The 22,815-nt window shown below is 41.9% G+C and overlaps 1 protein-coding gene across 2 annotated transcripts in view; it reads right to left on the bottom strand.

Annotated features, from left to right (window-relative positions):
• The window catches only part of LOC124006597 (relaxin receptor 2-like), a 199,244-nt gene that overhangs the window by 97,176 nt on the left and 79,253 nt on the right, over positions 1 to 22,815 (bottom strand). For both annotated transcript variants that reach the window (XM_046316636.1, XM_046316637.1), the window contains exons 7-8: positions 15,413 to 15,484; positions 4,008 to 4,079 (exon numbers count right to left, since the gene is read on the bottom strand). In XM_046316636.1, the coding sequence (XP_046172592.1) occupies positions 4,008 to 4,079; positions 15,413 to 15,484 (144 nt within the window). The remainder of the gene's footprint in view (positions 1 to 4,007; positions 4,080 to 15,412; positions 15,485 to 22,815) is intronic.

Below are 22,815 nucleotides of genomic sequence, written 5' to 3'. Positions count from 1 at the left end.
TGTGATGATGAAGGTCAATTTGTCAAACATCTCTTAATCTGTGTACAGTACACAGCAGTATGTCACAAAACTATTAACAATGTAGTTCACCAACTATAACTAGTAACAGCTCCGTTATGCCTGTTTGCCTGTTTTATGAATGGCAGAACTAAGTTTCTTGATGCAGTAGTTACTGTGGCTGCCTTTGACTAAACACACACACACACACACACACACACACACACACACACACACACACACACACACACACACACACACACACACACACACACACACACACACACACACACACACACACACACACACACACACACACACACACACACACACACACACACACACACACACACACACACAGTCACAATGCACACACACACATATATATCAATGATGTTGCTCTTGCTGCGGGCGATTCCCTGATCCACCTCTACGCAGACGACACTATTCTGTATACTTCCGGCCCGTCCTTGGACACTGTGCTATCTAACCTACAAATGAGCTTCAATGCCATACAACACTCCTTCTGTGGCCTCCAACTGCTCTTAAACGCTAGTAAAAGCAAATGCATGCTTTTCAACCGTTCGCTGCCTGCACCCGCACGCCCGACTAGCATCACCACCCTGGATGGTTCCGACCTAGAATATGTGGACATCTATAAGTACCTAGGTGTCTGGCTAGACTGTAAACTCTCCTTCCAGACTCATATCAAACATTTCCAATCTAAAATCAAATCTAGAGTCGGCTTTCTATTCCGCAACAAAGCCTCCTTCACTCACGCCGCCAAACTTACCCTAGTAAAACTGACTATCCTACCGATCCTCGACTTCGGCGATGTCATCTACAAAATAGCTTCCAACATTCTACTCAGCAAACTGGATGCAGTTTATCACAGTGCCATCCGTTTTGTTACTAAAGCACCTTATACCACCCACTACTGCGACCTGTATGCTCTAGTCGGCTGGCCCTGGCTACATATTCGTCGCCAGACCCACTTGCTCCAGGTCATCTACAAGTCCATGCTAGGTAAAGCTCCGCCATATCTCAGTTCACTGGTCACGATGGCAACACCCACCCGTAGCACGCGCTCCCACGTGTATTTCACTGATCATCCCTAAAGCCAACACCTCATTTGGCCGCCTTTCGTTCCAGTTCTCTGCTGCCTGTGACTGGAACGAATTGCAAAAATCGCTGAAGTTGAAGACTTTTATCTCCCTCACCAACTTTAAACATCTGCTATCTGAGCAGCTGTACATAGTCTATCGGTAAATACCTCATCCCCATACGGTTTATATTTATTTACTTTTCTACTCTTTTACACACCAGTATCTCTACCTGTACATGACCATCTGATCATTTATCACTCCAGTGTTAATCTGAAAAATTGTAATTATTCGCCTACCTCGTCATGCCTTTTGCACATAATGTAAATAGACTCTCTTTTTTTCTACTGCGTTATTGACTTGTTAATTGTTCACTCCATGTGTAACTCTGTGTTGTTGTCTGTTCACACTGCTATGCTTTATCTTGACCAGGTCGCAGTTGCAAATGAGAACTTGTTCTGAACTGGCCTACCTGGTTAAATAAAGGTGAAAATAAATGAATAAATATTTTTTTTTTTAACTTGAAAGGGATAGGGAGAACGAGTGAGCAAGACAGAGAACTAGAGCGAGTGAGCAAATAACGAGAGTGAGTGAGAAAGACAGAGTTGTGTTGAACATAGTTCTACAACAACGTAAGAGAAAGATACAAGTGAGGAGAACATAATGATGAGGAGAATGAGGAGAGGAGTAAGAAGAGGAGTAAGGAGAGGAATAAGGAATGGAGAAAAGGAGTGGAGATAAGGAGTGGAGATGAGAAGAAGAGAAAAGGAAAGGAGTAAGGAGAGGGGAAGGAGACAGAGTTTATTTTTGTTCGGAGAGGGGAAAAGGAGAGGAGTATGGAGAGGAGTAAGGAGAAGAGTAGGGATAGGAGATGAGAGGAAGGATAGGAGTAAGGAAAGGAGTAAGGAGAGGAATAATGAATACAAGGAGTGGAGAAAAGGAGTGGAGATATGGAGAAGAGAAAAGAAAAGGAGTAAGGAGAGGGGAAAGGAGAGGAGTAAGGAAAGGAGTAAGAAGAGGAGTAAGGAAAGGAGATGAGTAAGGAGAGGAGTAAGAAGAGGAGTAAGGAAAGGAGTAAGGAGAGGAATAAGGAAAGGACAAAAGGAGATGAGAAAAGGAGAGAAGTAAGAAGAGGAGTAAGGAAAGGAGTAAGGAGAGGAATAAGGAATGGAGAAATGGAGAAGAGAAAAGAAAAGGAGTAAGGAGAGAGGAAAGGAGAGGAGTAAGGAGAGGAGTAAGAAGAGGAGTAAGGAAAGGAGTAAGGAGAGGAATAAGGAATGGTGAAAAGGAGTGGAGAAAAGGAGAAGAGAAAATGAGAGTAGTAAGGAGAGAGGAAAGGGAGAGGTGTAAGGAGAGGAGAAAAGGAGAGGAGTAAGGAGAGGAGAAAAGAGAGTAGAAAAGGAGAGGAGTAAGGAGAGGAGTAAGGAGAGGAGAAAAGAGAGTAGAAAAGGAGGAGTAAGGAGAGGAGTAAGGAGAGAAGAAAATGAGAGGAGTAAGGAGAGAAGAAAAGGAGAGGAGAAAAGAGAGTAGAAAAGGAGAGGAGTAAGGAGAGGAGAAAAGGAGAGGAGTAAGGAGAGGAGAAAGGAGAGGAGAAAAGAGAGTAGAAAAGGAGAGGAGTAAGGAGAGGAGTAAAGGGAGAGGTGTAAGGAGAGGAGTAAGGAGAGGAGTAAGGAGAGGAATAAGGAGAGGAGTAAAGGGAGAGGTGTAAGGAGAGGAGTAAGGAGAGGAGTAAGGAGAGGAGTAAGGAGAGGAATAAGGAGAGGAGAAAAGGGAGAGGAATAAGGAGAGGAGTAAGGAGAGGAGTAAAGGGAGAGGTGTAAGGAGAGGAGTAAGGAGAGGAGTAAAGGGAGTAAGGTGTAAAGGAGAGGTGTAAGGAGAGGAATAAGGAGAGGAGTAAAGGGAGAGGTGTAAGGAGAGGAATAAGGAGATGAGTAAGGAAAGAAGTAAGGAGAGAGGAATAAGGAGATGAGTAAGGAAAGAAGTAAGGAGAGGAGTAAGGAGAGGACAAAAGGAAAAAGAGAAGGAAACCACTATCATATTTTCAATGAGACTCATGAGGAGACGGAGTTGAATGTAGTTATATTGTGTTTGGAGCCAATGGCCCACAAAATGAACCTACCATTCTGAAATGCATCACATCCTAGACTTACTATTAGTTTATTATTCATACTCAGAAGATATTTTATGTTTGAATGCAGAATGATTTTTTATTTTTTTTATGTAAAATGAGATGTGAACAATCAATAAACAAGTAAAGACAACGTAAAGACAGTGTGAAGGAGTGGCAGAGGGAGGGACCGAGAGACCACTCCAGATACAAGGCACAAATACTTAAATGAGTGCCCCGTACTGGGATTGAACACGCAGTCTTCGGAGCCGGCGCTCCACCATCTGTCCACGAAAGTTTTAGTAAACCCAATCGGAATGAAGGCCTAAAGTTTTACCTCTATCCCAAACTTTAATCCTTCACTTAACCGTAGAATTGTGTCTGTTTTAACCCTGTGCCAGACCTTAACCCAGTCTGAATGAAAGCCTCAACGTAGCCATAGAGTTGTTTCTGTATGCCTACATTTTTACATGTTTATCAAAAAACGTCGGAACATGAAGTCAGACTGTGATATCTTGTTAAGGAGGGAAGAAAAACAATGTGTTATGACAAAGAAAATGAATGACACGTAAATTAATTATATTTTATTTCCTTCGTCCAACACAATGTGTGTGTGTATGCACGTGCATCTTTACGTGTGTGTGAGTGTGTGAGTGTGTGTGTGTGTGTGTGTGTGTGTGTGTGTGTGTGTGTGTGTGTGTGTGTGTGTGTGTGTGTGTGTGTGTGTGTGTGTGTGTGTGTGTGTGTGTGTGTGTGTGTGTGTGTGTGTGTGTGTGTGTGTGTGTGTGTGTGCTACTCACAGGAACATGAGGGAGGTGAGGCCGGTGAAGGTGTCTTGGGAAACACTGTTCAGGGGGTTGTGATCCAACACCCTGGTGAGAGAGAGAACCAAAGACCTTACAGTAGTTATGGAGAGAGAGAGAACCAAAGACCTTACAGGAAAGTTATGGAGAGAGAGAGAGAACCAAAGACCTTACGGTAGTTATGGAGAGAGCGAGAGAACCAAAGACCTTACGGTAGTTATAGAGAGAGAGAGAACCAAAGACCTTACGGTAGTTATGAAGAGAGAGAGAACCAAAGACCTTATGGTACAGTTATGGAGAGAGAGAGAACCAAAGACCTTACGGTAGTTATAGAGAGAGAGAGAACCAAAGACCTTACGGTAGTTATAAAGAGCGAGAGAACCAAAGACCTTATGGTAGTTATAGAGAGAGCGAGAACCAAAGACCTTACGGTACAGTTATGGAGAGAGAGAGAACCAAAGACCTTACGGTACAGTTATGGAGAGAGAGAGAACCAAAGACCTTACGGTAGTTATAGAGAGAGAGAGAACCAAAGACCTTACGGTAGTTATGAAGAGAGAGAGAGAACCAAAGACCTTACGGTAGTTATGGAGAGAGAGAGAACCAAAGACCTTACGGTACAGTTATGGAGAGAGAGAGAGAACCAAAGACCTTAGGGTAGTTATGGAGAGAGAGAGAACCAAAGACCTTACGGTACAGTTATGGAGAGAGAGAACAAAGACCTTATAGTTATGGAGAGAGAGAACCAAAGACCTTACGGTAGTTATGGAGAGAGAGAGAACCAAAGACCTTACAGTAGTTATGGAGAGAGAGAACCAAAGACCTTACGGTAGTTATGGAGAGAGAGAGAACCAAAGACCTTACAGTAGTTATGGAGAGAGAGAACCAAAGACCTTACAGTAGTTATGGAGAGAGAGAACCAAAGACCTTACAGTAGTTATGGAGAGAGAGAGAACCAAAGACCTTACAGTAGTTATGGAGAGAGAGAGAACCAAAGACCTTACGGTAGTTATGGAGAGATAGAACCAAAGACCTTACGGTAGTTATGGAGAGAGAGAGAACCAAAGACCTTACAGTAGTTATGGAGAGAGAGAACCAAAGACCTTACGGTAGTTATGGAGAGAGAGAAAAGACCAAAGACCAAAGACCTTACAGTAGTTATGGAGAGAGAGAACCAAAGACCGTACAGTAGTTATGGAGAGAGAGAACCAAAGACCTTACAGTAGTTATGGAGAGAGAGAGAACCAAAGACCGTACAGTAGTTATGGAGAGAGAGAACCAAAGACCTTACAGTAGTTATGGAGAGAGAGAGAACCAAAGACCTGACGGTAGTTATAGAGAGAGAGAGAACCAAAGACCTTACAGTAGTTATGGAGAGAGAGAGAACCAAAGACCTTACGGTAGTTATAGAGAGAGAGAGAACCAAAGACCTGACGGTAGTTATAGAGAGAGAGAGAACCAAAGACCTTACAGTAGTTATGGAGAGAGAGAGAACCAAAGACCTTATGGTAGTTATAGAGAGAGAGAGAACCAAAGACCTTACAGTAGTTATGGAGAGAGAGAGAACCAAAGACCTGACGGTAGTTATAGAGAGAGAGAGAACCAAAGACCTTACAGTAGTTATGGAGAGAGAGAACCAAAGACCTTATGGTAGTTATAGAGAGAGAGAGAACCAAAGACCTTACAGTAGTTATGGAGAGAGAGAGAACCAAAGACCTGACGGTAGTTATAGAGAGAGAGAGAACCAAAGACCTTACAGTAGTTATGGAGAGAGAGAGAACTAAAGACCTGACGGTAGTTATAGAGAGAGAGAGAACCAAAGACCTTACGGTAGTTATGGAGAGAGAGAGAACCAAAGACCTGATGGTAGTTATAGAGAGAGAGAGAACCAAAGACCTTACGGTAGTTATGGAGAGAGAGAGAACCAAAGACCTGACGGTAGTTATAGAGAGAGAGAGAACCAAAGACCTTATGGTAGTTATGGAGAGAGAGAGAACCAAAGACCATATAAAGTAAAATACATCCAAAGTGACAACAGATGTCATCCATTGATTCAACACAGTCTAACCCTACAGAGAAATTACACAATACAACAGATTTGCTTGACGTTAAATACAATACGTAGCTTAATGGCATATCTGATTGTGCTTTCAGCCAAATAATGACACACAAACTATTACTATGAGCATATCCAAAGAAGCTTTCAATGTGCTCAATGAAGAAAACTATGAAAACAATGAAGAAAAACAATGAATCTGCTCGATTGAGCCACAGAGCACAGATACCTTAAAAAAAAGAGGAAGGGACGTATCCTTCGCATAGAGTTGATCATACTGTTGTGGCCTGTGGAATGTTGGTCTCACTCCTCTTTAATAATGGCTGTGAAAAGTTGCTGGATGTTGGCGGGACATGGAACACGCTGATCCAGAGCATCCCAAACATTTTTTTTGTATTATTTTTTTTACCTTTATTTTACTAGGCAAGTCAGTTAAGAACAAATTCTTATTTTCAATGACGGCCTTTGAACAGTGGGTTAACTGCCTGTTCAGATGCTGTAACCACTAGGCTACCCTGCCGCCCAATTGGTGACAGGTCTGTGAGTATGCAGGCCATGGAAGAACTGAGACATTTTCAGCTTTCAGGAATTGTGTACAGATCCTTGCGACATGGGGCCGTCCGTGCATTATCATGCTAAAACATGAGGTGATGGCGGTGGATGAATGGCATAACAATGGGCCTCAGGATTTGGTCAGGGTATCTCTGTGTATTCAAATTGCCATCGATAAAATGCAACTGTGTTGATTGTCCGTAGCTTATGCCTGCCCATAACATAACCCCACTGCCATCATGGGGCACCCTGTTCACAACGTTGATATCAGCAAACCGCTCACCCACACAACGTCATTACACGTGGTCTGCGGTTGTGAGGCCAGTTGGACGTATTGCCAAGTTCTCTAAAGTGACATTGGAGGTGGCTTATGGTAGAGAAATGAACATTAAATTCTCTGGCAACAGCTCTGGTAGCCATTCCTGCATTAAGCATGCCAATTGCCTGCTACCTCAAAACTTGGACACATCTGTGGCATTGTATTCTGAGAGCAAACTGCACATTTTAGAGTGGCCTTTTATTGTCCCCAGCACAAGGTGCACCTGTGTAAGGATTATGCTGTTTAATCAGCTTCTTGTTATGCCACACCTGTCAGGTGGATGGATTATCTCGGCAAAGGACAAATGCTCACTAACAGGGATGTAAACACATTTGTGCACAATATTTGAGAGAAATAAACTTTTTGTGCATATGGAAAATGTATGGGGTCTTTTATTTCAGAATATGAAACATGGAACCAACACCTTACACTTATATTTTGGTTCAGTGTAAATACAACAACTTGAAGGTGTTATTTCTATAAATGTACAATTTAAAAAAAGGTGGGGGCAATGTACTGGTGGGGTCATTAGCATATGTGGGGGGCGTGCGTAAATATATGTGTATTTGTGCCAACCGTCAGTGGAAGTGTTGTAGCAGTTTAAGTGTTTGATGGTTATGCAGATGAAAGTAGAGCACCTCCTTTGACACTGTCTGTTCTGTAAACGGTGTAAGAGAATACAGTGCCTTGTAAAAGTATTCACCCCCCTTGGTGTTTCTCCTATTTTGTTGCATTACAATCTGTAATTTAAATAGACTTTTATTTGAATTTCATGTAATGGATAAACACAAAATAGTCCAAATTGGTGAAATGAAATGAAAAAAATAACATGTATTCACCCCCTTTGCTATGAAGATCCTAAATAGGATCTGGTGCAACCATATACCTTCAGAAGTCATATAATTAGTTCAATTAAGTCCACCTGTGTGCAATCTAAGTGTCACATGATCTGTCACATGATGTCAGTATATATACACCTGATGAAAGGCCCCAGAGTCTGCAACATCACTAAGCAAGCGGCACTATGAAGACCAAGGAGCTCTCCAAACAGGTCAGGGACAAAGTTGTGAAGAAGTACAGATCAGGTTTGGGTTATAAAAAAAATATCAGAAACTTTGAACGTCCCACAGAGAACCATCAAATCCATTATTTAAAATTATTTATTGAAAGAATATGGCACCACAACAAACCTGCCAAGAGAAGGCCGCCCACCAAAACTCACAGACCAGACAAGGAGGGCATTAATCAGAGAGGAAACAAAGAGACCAAAGAAAAGCCTGAAGGAGCTGCAAAGCTCCACAGCAGAGATTGGCCAATCTGTCCATAGGACCACTTTAAGCCGTACACTCCACAGAGCTGGGTTTTACGGAAGACTGTCCAGAAAAAAATAAGCAAACGTTTGTTGTTCACCAAAAGGCATGTGGGAGACTCCCCAAACATATGGAAGAAGGTACTCTGTTTGAGACTAAAATTGAGCTTTTTGGCCATCAAGGAAAATGCTATGTCTGGCACAAGCCCTCTCATCACCCGAGAACACCATCCCCACAGTGATGGGGTGTTCTTCATCGGCAGGGACTGGGAAACTGGTCAGAATTGAAGGAACAATGGATGGCGCTAAATACAGGGAAATTCTTGAGGGAAATCTGTTTCAGTCTTCAAAAGATTTGAGACTGGGACAGATGTTCACCTTCCAGCAGGACAATGACCCTAAGCTACTGCTAGGGTCATTAACCCTACCCTAAGCTACTGCTAGGGTCATTGACCCTACCCTAAGCTACTGCTAGGGTCATTGACCCTACCCTAAGCTACTGCTAGGGTCATTGACCCTACCCTAAGCTACTGCTAGGGTCATTGACCCTACCCTAAGCTACTGCTAAAGCAACACTCGAGTGGTTTAAGGGGAAACATCTAAATGTCTTGGAATGGCCTAGTCAAAGCCCAGACCTCAATCCAATTGAGAATCTGTGGTATGACTTAAAGATTGCTGTACACCAGCAGAACCCATCCAACTTGAAGGAGCTGGAGCAGTTTTGCCTTGAAGAATGGGCAAAAATCCCAGTGGCTAGATGCGCCAAGCTTATAGAAACATAGCTCAAGAGACTTGCAGCTGTAATTGCTGCAAAAGGTGGCTCTACAAATGATTGACTTTGGGGGGGATGAATAGTTATGCATGCTCAAGTTCTGTTTTTTTGGTCTTATTTTTTGTTTGTATCACAAAAATAATAATTTGCATCTTCAAAGGGGTAGGCATGTTGTGTAAATCAAATGATACAACCCCCACAAAAAAATCCATTTTAATTCCAGGTTGTAAGGCAACAAAATAGGAAAAATGCCAAGGGGGGTGAATACTTTCGCAAACCACTGTATATCAGTAATAAGCTGCACTGTGAAGAAGTCATTGTGACAGAAGTTTCTTAACTGGAAACTACTACTAAATCTTGGTGGGGAAATCTACAAAAAAATTGTTTTAGATGCATGCCAGCAAAGCCACTACACAACACAACACTAAACAATACATTAATTGCACTATAATGATGAAGACGGTTAGGCCCTACATAAAGCTGTCACAACCGCAGAGTCCCAACATCTTACCACTACTTTTTTTTAATACTATGGCAAGTCAGTTAAGATCAAATTATTATTTACAATGACGGCCTAAACCGGCCAAACCTGGACGACGCTGGGCCAATTGTGCGCCACCACAGAAAGCACTGAGCTTGGCTGATACATCTGCATTTTGGAGCTGCCTTACTCAAAAAAACAAACGTTTGTATGTGGCTTTAGTAACTCAGCAAAAAAAAAACATGTTTTTACATTGTTTTCAAAATTAAATGTGACTAAGGCCAAAATAACATGCAAAACGGGCAAAAACAATGGAATAAATGATAATGAGCATTGCTCCCACCTACATTTCAAAACGCAGTACCTAATGATTGTACCTAATGCTGTGTCCGTAAGTGGGATTTTACCACATAAGTGGGATTTTACCACATAAGTGGGATTTTACCACACACGACTGGAAAAAAGAATCTGGAACGGCCCTCCAATTGGTAATAACTAGTGTGAAACGCGTCTCTCGTCCCTGAGCTCTGACTTCTCCCACACCTACTAAGGCAATGACCTCGATAACAGCATTTACGTCAGTTAAATGTGAAAAACAAAACATTATTTATAAAAAGCAATCTATTAATATGGTTCTTTGACTATATCATTTGTTTACAAGCATGATAGCTGTACTTTTAGTGTCTGGTTGATACAGCTTGATGGCCATTAGACAATTGTCATTTCCCAACGTTTTCTAAAGCACGTGAATATGTGTCCAACTGGTATTTACGACTGGTGAATTCCCACAAGGCTACAAATGCAGCTTTATATTTAATACATTGGGCAGAAAGATTTAGCATTATACTAGATTTTCAACACATCTACCCGAGTACCATGTGAATTCCCACAAGGCTACAAATGCAGCTTTATATTTAATACATTGGGTAGAAAGATTTAGCATTATACTAGATGTTCAACACATCTACCCGAGTACCATGTGAATTCCCACAAGGCTACAAATGCAGCTTTATATTTAATACATTGGGTAGAAAGATTTAGCATTATACTAGATGTTCAACACATCTACCCATAATTCCCATTTGTACCTTTGGAGATACCGTGTGTGGACATGTGAACAACATTGTTGCGCAACTGTACTCATATATATTATAGTGTGTGTTCTTGGTGGCTCTGCCGAGACATTAATGCACTCCAAACCAAAATGTTGCAAGTTTAAATCCCGAGAGCTTTTATGCACACATTGGGCTGTATCAATCAGGTCCATGCTAGCTGACGCCTGCATAGTGTTTGCTTTGGCGGTGTCAGAAGTGGAACTGAGTTACAGCCTCTCCAGGCATTATATCAGGAGGTGGAAATTGCAATTTGCTGCACAGAGCAGCATTAAAAGAAATCCCAAGAAGCTTAGTTTACAAGTTGGAACACTCTTGATCTGATTGAATCTGTGTCGAGTGTCTCTGAAGCAATGTTACTTTTTAGTTGGTGTTGTCAGATAATTGCACAATTATTGACTTGATTCCGGGTAACTTTAAGCAAAGTGGAGAAATGTATTCTTGCAACAACAACAAATATCGGTGGCTGATCTCTGTCATGGCTACAGACCTGGAGGAAACAGGTTACTGTCTACGAGGTTGTGAGTTCAAATCCCAGGTGTGGTTATATCCCAAATGTACCATTCAATTCCATTTACAGTAACTTCCACTCAATTCAGAAAGTAATTCAAAATTCTCCTGTAAAAAAATAAAAAAAGCATTGAAATTGATTTTATTTGAATTTTTCTGCGTACTTATTGTTGTATATTTACTGACAAGATACAGTTCTGCTGTAGAAATACATTTAAATATTTTTCTAATATTTGGAAAACAGTAGGTTTTAACTCACTATAAAAAAAACTGTTTTTGGAACACTTCACGTGACATTTCACATGTAAAATCATGTTTTTGGAACACTTCACGTGACATTTTACATGTAAAATCATGTTTTTGGAACACTTCAGGTGACATTTCACATGTAAAATCATGTTTTTGGAACACTTCAGGTGACATTTCACATGTAAAATCATGTTTTTGGAACACTTCACGTGACATTTTACATGTAAAATCATGTTTTTGGAACACTTCAGGTGACATTTCACATGTAAAAACATGTTTTTGGAACACTTCACATGACATTTCACATGTAAAATCATGTTTTTGGAACACTTCACGTGACATTTCACATGTAAAATCATGTTTTTGGAACACTTCACGTGACATTTCACATGTAAAAACATGTTTTTGGAACACTTCACGTGACATTTCACATGTAAAATCATGTTTTTGGAAACACTTCACGTGACATTTCACATGTAAAAACATGTTTTTGGAACACACTTTTCACATGTAAAAACATGTTTTTGGAACACTTCACGTGACATTTCACATGTAAAATCATGTTTTTGGAAACACTTCACGTGACATTTCACATGTAAAATCATGTTTTTGGAACACTTCACGTGACATTTCACATGTAAAAACATGTTTTTGGAAACACTTCACGTGACATTTCACATGTAAAAACATGTTTTTGGAACACTTCACGTGACATTTCACATGTAAAAACATGTTTTTGGAAATACTTCGCGTGACATTTTACATGTAAAATCATGTTTTTGGAAACACTTCACGTGACATTTCACATGTAAAATCATGTGTTTTGAAACACTTCAAATCAAAGGCCCAAACCAACAGTGCGATTTTTAAGTAAAAAATAGGTATTAGGTGAACAATAGATAAGTAAAGAAATAAAAACAACAGTAAAAAGACAGTGAAAAATAACAGTAGCGAGGCTACAAACAGACACCGGTTAGTCGGACTAATTGAGGTAGCATGTACATTTACAGTGAGGGAAAAAAGTCTATAATTTATATGGTAGGTTTTCAGAAATAATCCAGAAAAACCCATGTCAAAAATATTATAAATTGATTTGCATTTTTGACATGAGTTTTTCTGGATTATTTTACTGTTATTCTGTCTCTCACTGTTCAAATAAACCTACCATTAAAATTATAGACTGATCATTTCTTTGTCAATGGGCAAACGTACAAAATCAGCAGGGGATCAAATACTTTTCCCCCTCACTGTAGGTATGGTTAAAGTGACTATGCATTTATGATAAACAGAGAGTAGCAGTAGCGTAAAAGAGGGGTTGGGGGGGACAATGCCATTTGATTACCTGTTCAGGGGTCTTATGGCTTGGGGGTAAAAGCTGTTGAGAAGCCTTTTAGACCTAGACTTGGCACTCCGGTACTGCTTGCCATGCAGTAGGAGAGAGAACAGTCTATGACTGGTGTGGCTGGAGTCTTTGGCAATTGTTAGGGCCTTCCTCTGACACCGTCTGGTGTAGAGGTCCTGGATGGCAGGCAGCTTAGCCCCAGTGATGTACTGGGCCGTACACACTACCCTCTGTAAGTGCCTTGCGGTCGGAGGCCGAGCAGTTGCCGTACCAGGCAGCGGCGCAACCAGTCAGGATGCTGTCGATGCTGCAGCTGTAAAACCTTTTGAGGATCTGAGGACCCATGACAAATATTTTTAGTTTCCTGAGGGGGAATAGGCTTTGTTGTGCCCACTTGGTGTGTTTGGAGCATTCTATTTTTTTGTTGATGTGGACACCAAGGAACTTGGAGCTCTCAACCTGCTCCACCACAGCCCCGTCGATGAGAATGGGGACGTGCTCGATCCTCCTTTTCCTGTAGTCCACAATCATCTCCTCCCTATAAGCTGTCTCGTCGTTGTCGGTGATCAGGCCTACCACTGTTGTGTAGTCTGCAAACTTAATGATGGTGTTGGTGTCATGCCTGGCCGTGGGTGAACAGGGAGTACAGGAGGGGATGGACGTGAGTGCTACCGCTCTGTAGCCATTTAGGCAGGTTGCCTTTGTGTTATTGGGCACAAGGACTATGGTGGTCTGCTTGAAACATGTAGATATCAGACTCAATCAGGGACATGTTGAAAATTGAAGACACCTGCCAGTTGGTCAGCACATGCCCTGAGCACACGTCCTGGTAATGCATCTGGCCCCGCGGTCTTGTGCATGTTGACCTGTTTAAAGGTCTTACTCACGTCGGCTACGGAGTGTGATCACACAGTCGAGCCATGGGTTCGGAAACACGGAGTGTGATTCCGGAACAGCTGATGCTCTCATGCATGCCTCAGTGTTGCTTGCCTCGAAGCGAGCATAGAAGTGATTTAGCTCGTCTGGTAGGCTCGTGCCACTGGGCAGCTCGTGGCTGTGCTTCCCTTTGTAGTCTGTAATGGTTTGGAAGCCCTGCCACATTAGACGAGCATCGGAGCCGGTGTAGTACGATTCAATCTTGTATTCAAGCCCTGTATTGAGTCTTTGCCTGCTTGCCTGCTTGATGGTTTGTCGGAGGGCATAGCAGCATTTCTTATACGTTTCTGGGTTAGAGTCCCGGGTTAGAGACTTCCTTAGATTTAGTGCACCAGTTTACAAATATGCACAGACCCCCCCTCCCCAACCCCCCCACCCTGTCTTACCGGAGTGTGCTGTTCTACCTAGCCAGTGCAGAGTATATCCCGCTAGCCGAATATCCATATCATCATTCAGCCATGATTCTGTGAAACATATTATGTTACAGTTTCTGATGTCCTATTGGTGGGATATTTGTGATCGTACCACGTCTAATTTATTGTCCAATGACTGCCCGTTGGCAAGTAATATTGACGGTAACGGTAACTTTCCCACTCGCCGTCTGCGGATCCATACGAGGAACCCCGCTCTGTGTCCTCTGTACCTGCGTCTCTTTCTCTTGCCAATGACAGGGATCCTGGCCTTGTCGGGTGTCTGAAGTACATCCTGTGCGTCCTGCTTGTTGAAGAAAAAAATCTTTGTCTAATCCGAGGTGAGTGATTGCTGTCCTGATATCCAGAAGCTCTTTGTCTAATCCGAGGTGAGTGATCGCTGTCCTGATATCTAGAAGCTCTTTGTCTAATCCGAGGTGAGTGATCTCTGTCCTGATATCCAGAAGCTCTTTGTCTAATCCGAGATGAGTGATCTATGTCCTGATATCTAGATGCTCTTTGTCTAGTCCAAGATGCGTGATCTCTGTCCTGATATCCAGAAGCTCTTTGTCTAATCCAAGATGTGTGATCTCTGTCCTGATATCCAGAAGCTCTTTGTCTAATCCGAGGTGAGTGATCTCTGTCCTGATATCCAGAAGCTCTTTGTCTAATCCGAGGTGAGTGATCTCTGTCCTGATATCCAGAAGCTCTTGGTCTAATCCGAGGTGAGTGATCGCTGTCCTGATATCCAGAAGCTCTTGGTCTAATCCGAGGTGAGTGATCTCTGTCCTGATATCTAGATGCTCTTTGTCTAGTCCGAGGTGAGGGATCTCTGTCCTGATATCCAGAAACTCTTTGTCTAATCCGAGGTGAGTGATCTCTGTCCTGATATCCAGAAGCTCTTTGTCTAATCAGAGGTGAGTGATCTCTGTCCTGATATCCAGAAACTCTTTTTTTTTGTCGTAAGATATGGTGGCAGGAACATTATGTACAAAATAAGTTACAAATAGTAAAACTGCTGCCATTTCTTCCGGTGACATGCAATTCAATGTGTTATCTCTGTTCTGCTAAAATAAGACCCCACCTCGGATTTTTACTCAAAACCTCTGGACTTTCAAAACAAAGATATAAAACAAATAGGAGTTTCTAATAATTTTTTATGTGATCAAATGGATTACTTTGAGCTGCATTCTTCTGTGATAACGTCTAATAAAAGAGAAATATGGTGATACAGGCTCAGCTGGTTTCTTTTACTGTCTACACTGCAGAACGGCCCAAATCCGCCCTTTGATGCAGTCTGCAGTATTTGTGTGTGTGTGTGTGTATGTATGCAGTGTACCAACTCTGTACTCACAGCCACCATAAATTACGGAGATCACTGAACACACCCGGGCTGAGAGATGAGATGGAGTTCTCACTGAGAAACCTGAGAGAGAGAGGGGGGAGGAGGGAGAGGGAAGAGAGAGAGAGAGAGTTAATATATAAAAAAATATTACTGAACTTTATTCCTCCTACACAACAAAGACACAAACAGACAATCAGATGAGAAACATCCTCCTTTCACCTCCCTCCTCCCACCTAGTTTCCAGGCTGTATCCCAACCAGCTGTGATTGAGAGTCCCATAGGGCTGCACACAATTGGCCCAGCATCGGCCGGGGTAGGCAGTCATTGTAAATAAGAATTAGTTCTTTACTAACTTGCCGAGTTAAATAAAGGTTAAATAAAAAATAAATGACAAAAAAATCATCCTCCCTACTTACTCCTCGCTCCTTTCTTTCCCTCCTTTCTCCCGTCTCCTTCCTTCCTCATGCCTCCTCCTTCCTTTCCTCTCCCTCCTCCCTCCTTTCTCCCCAGCTCTCCCCTCCTTCCTCCTCCCTCCTTTCTCCTTCCTTTCTCCTTCCTCCTCCCTCCTTTCTCCTTCCCTTTTCAAAAGTAATGCACTATATAGGTAATTGGGAGCATTTGGGACGCAGGCCTATACTGTATTTACAACCTATAGGTTACAGCTGACATACAGTCTGGTTTAAGCAGTGGGGATATACCATTTTATTTTAATTTTAATTTTAATTTAATCTTTGCAAGAATTGTTTTTGATTTTCTGATTTAATCTGTTCCGTGTGTGTTGGAAATTAAAGCAAAAAAACTATATAATAATCAGAATTTTTATTTGGCAGTCTCTCAGTATAAAAATCTAGTTAGCTCAGCCAGTCGTTGGCTAGGCCTTCAGAAGCTGTACAGAAGGTTGCATGCCATTCAACTGTATTCGGGCATATTATGGAGTGATAGTGGAATCAACCAATCACATGTTCACTTACAATAGGTGGGACCGTTTAAAAAAAATACATATAAATACACTGCTCAAAAAATAAAGGGAACACTAAAATAACATCCTAGATCTGAATGAATAAAATATGATTTTTAAATATTTTTTTCTTTACACAGTTGAATGTGCTGACAGCAAAATCAACAAAATCACACGTAAAATTATCAATGGAAATCAAATTTATCAACCCATGGAGGAGACTGAAATGAAAAGCTATGCTTAATTAAAGTACTTTGCTTCCTCTTTCAAAAAATGGTTTGGTAAATCATCGGTGACGCTGTCATTTGTGACAAGTTTCAGTCGATTATTTTTGGTAGCACTACCGTTCAAAAGTTTGGGGTCACTTAGAAATGTCCTTGTTTTTGAAAGAAAAGCACATTTTTTTGTCCATTAAAATAACATCAAATTGATCAGAAATACAGTGTAGACATTGTTACTGTGGAAAATGAATGTTGTAACTGGAAACGGTTGATTTGTAATGGAATATCTACATAGGTATACAGAGGCCCATTATCAACAAACATCACTCCTGTTTTCCAAAGGCACGTTGTGTTAACCAATCCATGTTTAAATGGCAAATGTATCATTAGAAAACTATTTTGCAATTATGTTAGCACTACTGAAGACTGTAGTCCTGATTAAAGAAGCAATAAAACTGTCCTTCTTTAAACCAGTTGAGTATCTGGAGCATCAGCATTTGTGGGTTCGATTACAGGCTCAAAATGGCCAGAAACAAAGACCTTTCTTCTGAAACTCGTCAGTCTATTCTTGTTCTGAGAAAGGAAGGCTATTCCATGCGAGAAACTGCCAAGAAACTGAAAATATCGTACAACGCTGTGTACTACTCCCTTCACAAAACAACGCAAACTGGCTCTAACCATAATAGAGAGAGGTGGGAGGCCCCGGTGCACAACTGAGCAAGAGGACAAGTACTTTAGTTTCTAGTTTGAGAAACTGATGCCTCATAAGTTCTCAACTGACAGCTTCCTTAAATAGTACCTGCAAAACACCAGTCTCAACATCAACAGTGAAGAGGCGACTCCGGGATGCTGGCCTTCTGGCCTGAGTTCCTCTGTTCAGTGTCTGTGTTCTTTTGCCCATCTTAATCTTTTATTTTTATTGGCAAGTCGGAGATATGGCTTTTTCTTTACGACTCTGCCTAGAAGGCCAGAGTCGCCTCTTCACTTTTGAGACTGGTGTTTTCAAAAACAATGACATTTCTAAGTGACCCAAAACTTTTGAACGGTAGTGTATATTTGGGCGGGAAGAGAGAGGAGAGAGAGAGAGAGAGAGAGAGAGAGAGAGAGAGAGAGAGAGAGAGAGAGAGAGAGAGAATATACAAAAATATTACTGAACATTACTCCTCCTACACAACAATGACACAAACAGATAATCAGATGAGAAACATCTTCCTTTCTCTTCCCAGCGTAGTCCGAGTTAGAGTTTGGCCGGGGTAGACCGTCGTTGTAAATATACATTTGTTATTAATTGACTTTCATGACCTAGGTAAATGAAGGATAAAGGCAGGAGACATGTCACTACCGACTCAGAAAACCCAGTTTTCCCACACTCGAGGTAGCCCTTGTTGTGGTCTGTGTGACAATGGCTGCAGCAGCAGGTGTTATCCAGGAGGATGTGTAGGCTAATTTGTTACCACGGCCCTTTTGAAGACTACATTCCAACGATACATTAAATGTCGTAGAGAGGGGAAGGCCAACGCCAGCACTGCCAGGATTAGTGCAACAAGGAAAGAGATTTGAAAGATATTTTCAGGCTAACAATTATGAGCGCTATCCGTGGATGTGAGCAAGCCAAGAAACTGTGCTTGGATAGTCTGCTCTTCAACACCGACAAGTAGTCAACCTGGGCCAGTAAAAATAAACCTGCCTCTAACCCTATTACAGGGGCTGAGTCACTGGCTTACAGGTGCTCTTCTATGCCATCCCTAGGAGGGGTGCGCCACTTGAGTGGGTTGGCGCCCCACCTTTGGTTGTGCCATCGCGGAGATCTTGTGGGCTATACTCAGCCTTGTCTCAGGATTGGTGGTTGAAGATATCCCTCTAGTGGTGTGGGGGCTGTGCTTTGGCAAAGTGGGTGGGGTAATATCCTGTATATCCTATTTTTCATGCTCTTATCCGGTGTCCTGTGTGAATTTAAGTATGCTTTCTCTAATTCGCTCTCTCTTTCTTTCTTTCTTTCTTTCTTTCTTTCTTTCTTTCTTTCTTTCTTTCTTTCTTTCTTTCTTTCCTTTCTTTCTTTCCCTCTCTCAGAGGACCTGAGCCCTAGGACCATGCCTCAGGATTACCTGGCCTGATGACTCCTTGCTGTTCCACCTGGCCGTGTTGCTGCTCCAGTTTCAACTGTTCTGCCTGCGGCTATGGAACCCTGACCTGTTCACCGGACAGTCTGTCAGGATTTGTCCAGGGTTGTTCCGGTTTTGGTCACTAGATGCCCCCATTGTGCTTTTTGACCCTTTTGTTTTCCCTTGTTTCCAGTTATTATTTGCACCTGTGCCTCGTTTCCCTTGAATGTATTTAAACCCTTTCCTCAGTTCTTTGCTCTGTGTTTCAATGTTAGCACCCAGCCCCAGCGATGCTGTGAACATTTGTTACGCCAGTTGGACTCTCATGTGGTACACTGTTTTTGTTCTCGTTTATTATCTTTTGAGGCATTTCTCCTGCTGTACCTCCCACCTTGTGGATTTACCTTTTGACTTAGAGGATGACCTTTTTCTCTTGGAATTACTTTTGACGTTGTGGATTTATATTTTTGCCTGAAGAACCTTTTTACTTTATTAAAACACCATCTCAAGTACTGCTGTGTCTGCCTCGTCTTCTGGGTTCTGCCGACTATTAGTGGCTCATTTTGCTAAGTGACTGTTTCTCACACCGGAGACCCGAATTCGTAACTGGGTCCTGACACAGTCCCAGACCTGCTGTTATCAACCCTCTAGAGACAGCAGGAGCGGTAGAGATACTCTGAATGATCGGCTATGAAAAGCCAACTGACATTTACTCCCGAGGTGCTGACCTGTTGCACCCTCAACAACCACTGTGATTATTATTATTTGACACTGCTGGTCGTCTATGACCATTCGAACATCTTGGCCATGTTCTGTTATCTCCACCCGGCACAGCCAGAAGAGGACCGGCCACTCCTCATAGCCTGGTTTCTTCCTAGGTTCTGGCCTTTCTAGGGAGTTTTTCCTAGCCACCGTGCTTCTATTTTTTATTTTTTTATTTTACCTTTATTTAACCAGGCAAGTCAGTTAAGAACATATTCTTATTTTCAATGACGGCCTGGGAACAGTGGGTTAACTGCCTGTTCAGGGGCAGAACGACAGATTTGTACCTTGTCAGCTCGGGGGTTTGAACTCGCAACCTTCCGGTTACTAGTCCAACGCTCTAACCACTAGGCTACGCTGCCGCCCCTATACCTGCATTGCTTGCTGTTTGGGGTTTTAGGTTGGGCTTCTGTACAGCACTTTGAGATATCAGCTTATGTAAGAAGGACTTTATAAATAAATTTGACTTGACAGATGTTTGAAGCCAAATGCTTGATTTTCGGGTCAAGTATGACAGCTCCTTGAACTGTCATCTTGCTACAGCAACCGTGTTCATTGTCACTTCCAGAATGACCTGATCCATGATTGATGAGATAACAGACATTAGCATTGTAGCTACCGACAGTGGTGTGAAAGAGAGATTTTTCAAATATGGTGGATTTATTATTATTATCTTTAAAAGGTAGACGTTCCAAAGGTCAGTGTTATATGTAAACATTAAAGGGTAAATACAATTTAAAAAGAGATAAAGATGCTAAATGTGTTTATGTTCATTAACGGTCACTGTGAGATCGGCAGTTATTTGCTTGACAATCACCGGCTGACAATCTCTTGACCCCCACAGCCCGAGGCGAATTTAATATATTGGAAATTATTTCCTCACCATAGCTACTGGATTTTTGTAACTTTACACTACACACACAATTCCTAACTTTATGAATCTCACTGCTGCCAATTATGCTTTTGGTTTATGCCCGGTCCTCAGAGGACGTTGTTGGTGAAGGGATAAAAGTTGCGCAAGGCTTGTATTTCTGTCTCTCTCTGTCTCTTTCTCTCTTTATCCCCCTCTCTCTTTCCCTCTCTCCGTCTCTCTCCTCTCTCTTCTTAACAAACCATTCACTCTGTGAGCTAACTTGTAATAAATAAAGAAGTACTGTCACTTTTAACAGGGTCATAAGCAAGAAAAAATAAAATAGAAAATATTTTTTCATATGAAGGTTTCTTGCTTATTTATTTTTTTAAATGTTACCTTTATTTAACCAGGCAAGTCAGTTAAGAACACATTCTTATTTTCAATGATAGCCTGGGAACAGTGGGTTAACTGCCTGTTCAGGGGCAGAATGACAGATTTGTACCTTGTCAGCTTGGGGGTTTGAACTCACAACCTTGCGGTTACTAATCAAACACTCTAACCACTAGGCTACCCTGCCGCCTCTACACTCTAAACACTAGGCTATCCTGCCGCCTCCACACTCTCTAACCACTAGGCTACCCTGCCGCTGCTTAACTGATTGGAGTGAAAAACAGCTGTTATAACGGGTTCAATTTTATGAGTTCATAAATAACTTTCGTAGTATTATGAACTTTGAAACATCTGGTTCCTAGTAGGTTACAAAATTAAAGAAGGGCTGTTTCTCTGAACCTCAGGCAGTAGGCTCAAGTAAGCTTGTTCCTCTCCCCAGTCAGAGAGTAGACTGCCTGTCTCCCAGACTGACCAGCAGCAGCAGCAGCAACCTATTCTCCTTATTTATGTTAAGAAAACAAATGTGAAGGCCAAAATTGTGGGCGGAAAGCACTCATCATGCTATGGACCCTAATAATCACCCGGAGAATACATCCAGAACCAACATTAGATGTATATCTACTGTAGTCTTTATGGATAGAGATGCATGTGACAGTGCATAGCATTGAGATGGTTTATTTCTCCTTTACACATTTTTTTCGTCTTGATTTCAATATGGAAGGAAAACCAGGTACTGAAGTTTGTATGTACTGTAAAAGGTGAAGTCAACGTATTCTCATACCCTATGTTGTGTAGCATAGTAGCAGTTCATTCAATTGAGGGAGGTAAGGAGGCATGGGGGGGATAGGATTCCCCCCCCCCCATGATGAAAGGGAATCATGACTGAAAACGTTTGGGAAGTACTAGCTAATGATTAGCACCAAAACATATTGGCATGCTTCGGCATATTTATTTATAGCCACTTTTCTGCATTTGTCAGGCTACAGGTGATCATGTGTCACGTTCTGACCTTAATTTCCTTTGTTTTGTCTTTATTTAGTATGGTGTGTTGGGGTGGGCAGTCTATGTGTGTTTTTCTATGTTGGGGTTGGGGTTGGGGTTTTGGGTTCAGCCTGGTATGGTTCTCAATCAGAGGCAGGTGTCGTTAGTTGTCTCTGATTGAGAATCATACTTAGGTAGCCTGGGTTTCACTTTTGAGTGGTGGGTGTTTGTTTCCATGTGAGTGTTTGTTGCCACACGGTACTGGTTTTTTCCATGTGAGTGTTTGTTGTCACATGGTACTGTTTGTTTCTGTGTGAGTGTTTGTTGCCACATGGTACTGCTTGTTTCCATGTGAGTGTTTGTTGTCACATGGTACTGTTTGTTTCCATGTAAGTGTTTGTTGCCACATGGTACTGTTTGTTTCCATGTGAGTGTTTGTTGTCACATGGTACTGTTTGTTTCCATGTGAGTGTTTGTTGTCACATGGTACTGTTTCCATGTGAGTGTTTGTTGCCACATGGTACTGTTTGTTTCCATGTGAGTGTTTGTTGCCACGTGGTACTGTTTGTTTCTGTGTGAGTGTTTGTTGCCACACGGTACTGTTTGTTTCTGTGTGAGTGTTTGTTGCCACATGGTACTGTTTGTTTCCGTGTGAGTGTTTGTTGCCACATGGTACTGTTTTTTTACCATGTGAGTGTTTGTTGCCACATGGTACTGTTTTTTTCCATGTGAGTGTTTGTTGCCACATGGTACTGTTTGTTTCTGTGTGAGTGTTTGTTGCCACACGGTACTGTTTGTTTCTGTGTGAGTGTTTGTTGCCACATGGTACTGTTTGTTTCTGTGTGAGTGTTTGTTGCCACACGGTACTGTTTGTTTCTGTGTGAGTGTTTGTTGCCACATGGTACTATTTGTTTCTGTGTAAGTGTTTGTTGCCACATGGTACTGTTTGTTTCTGTTTGAGTGTTTGTTGCCACATGGTACTGTTTGTTTCTGTGTGAGTGTTTGTTGCCACATGGTACTGTTTGTTTCCGTGTTTGTTGCCACATGGTACTGTTTTTTTCCATGTGAGTGTTTGTTGCCACACGGTACTGTTTGTTTCTGTGTGAGTGTTTGTTGCCACATGGTACTGTTTGTTTCTGTGTGAG

The sequence above is a fragment of the Oncorhynchus gorbuscha genome, linkage group LG20 (genome assembly GCF_021184085.1).
Source record: "Oncorhynchus gorbuscha isolate QuinsamMale2020 ecotype Even-year linkage group LG20, OgorEven_v1.0, whole genome shotgun sequence".
In the NCBI taxonomy this organism is placed as follows: Eukaryota; Metazoa; Chordata; class Actinopteri; order Salmoniformes; family Salmonidae; genus Oncorhynchus; species Oncorhynchus gorbuscha.
This window is presented reverse-complemented; position numbering and strand designations above follow the sequence as displayed.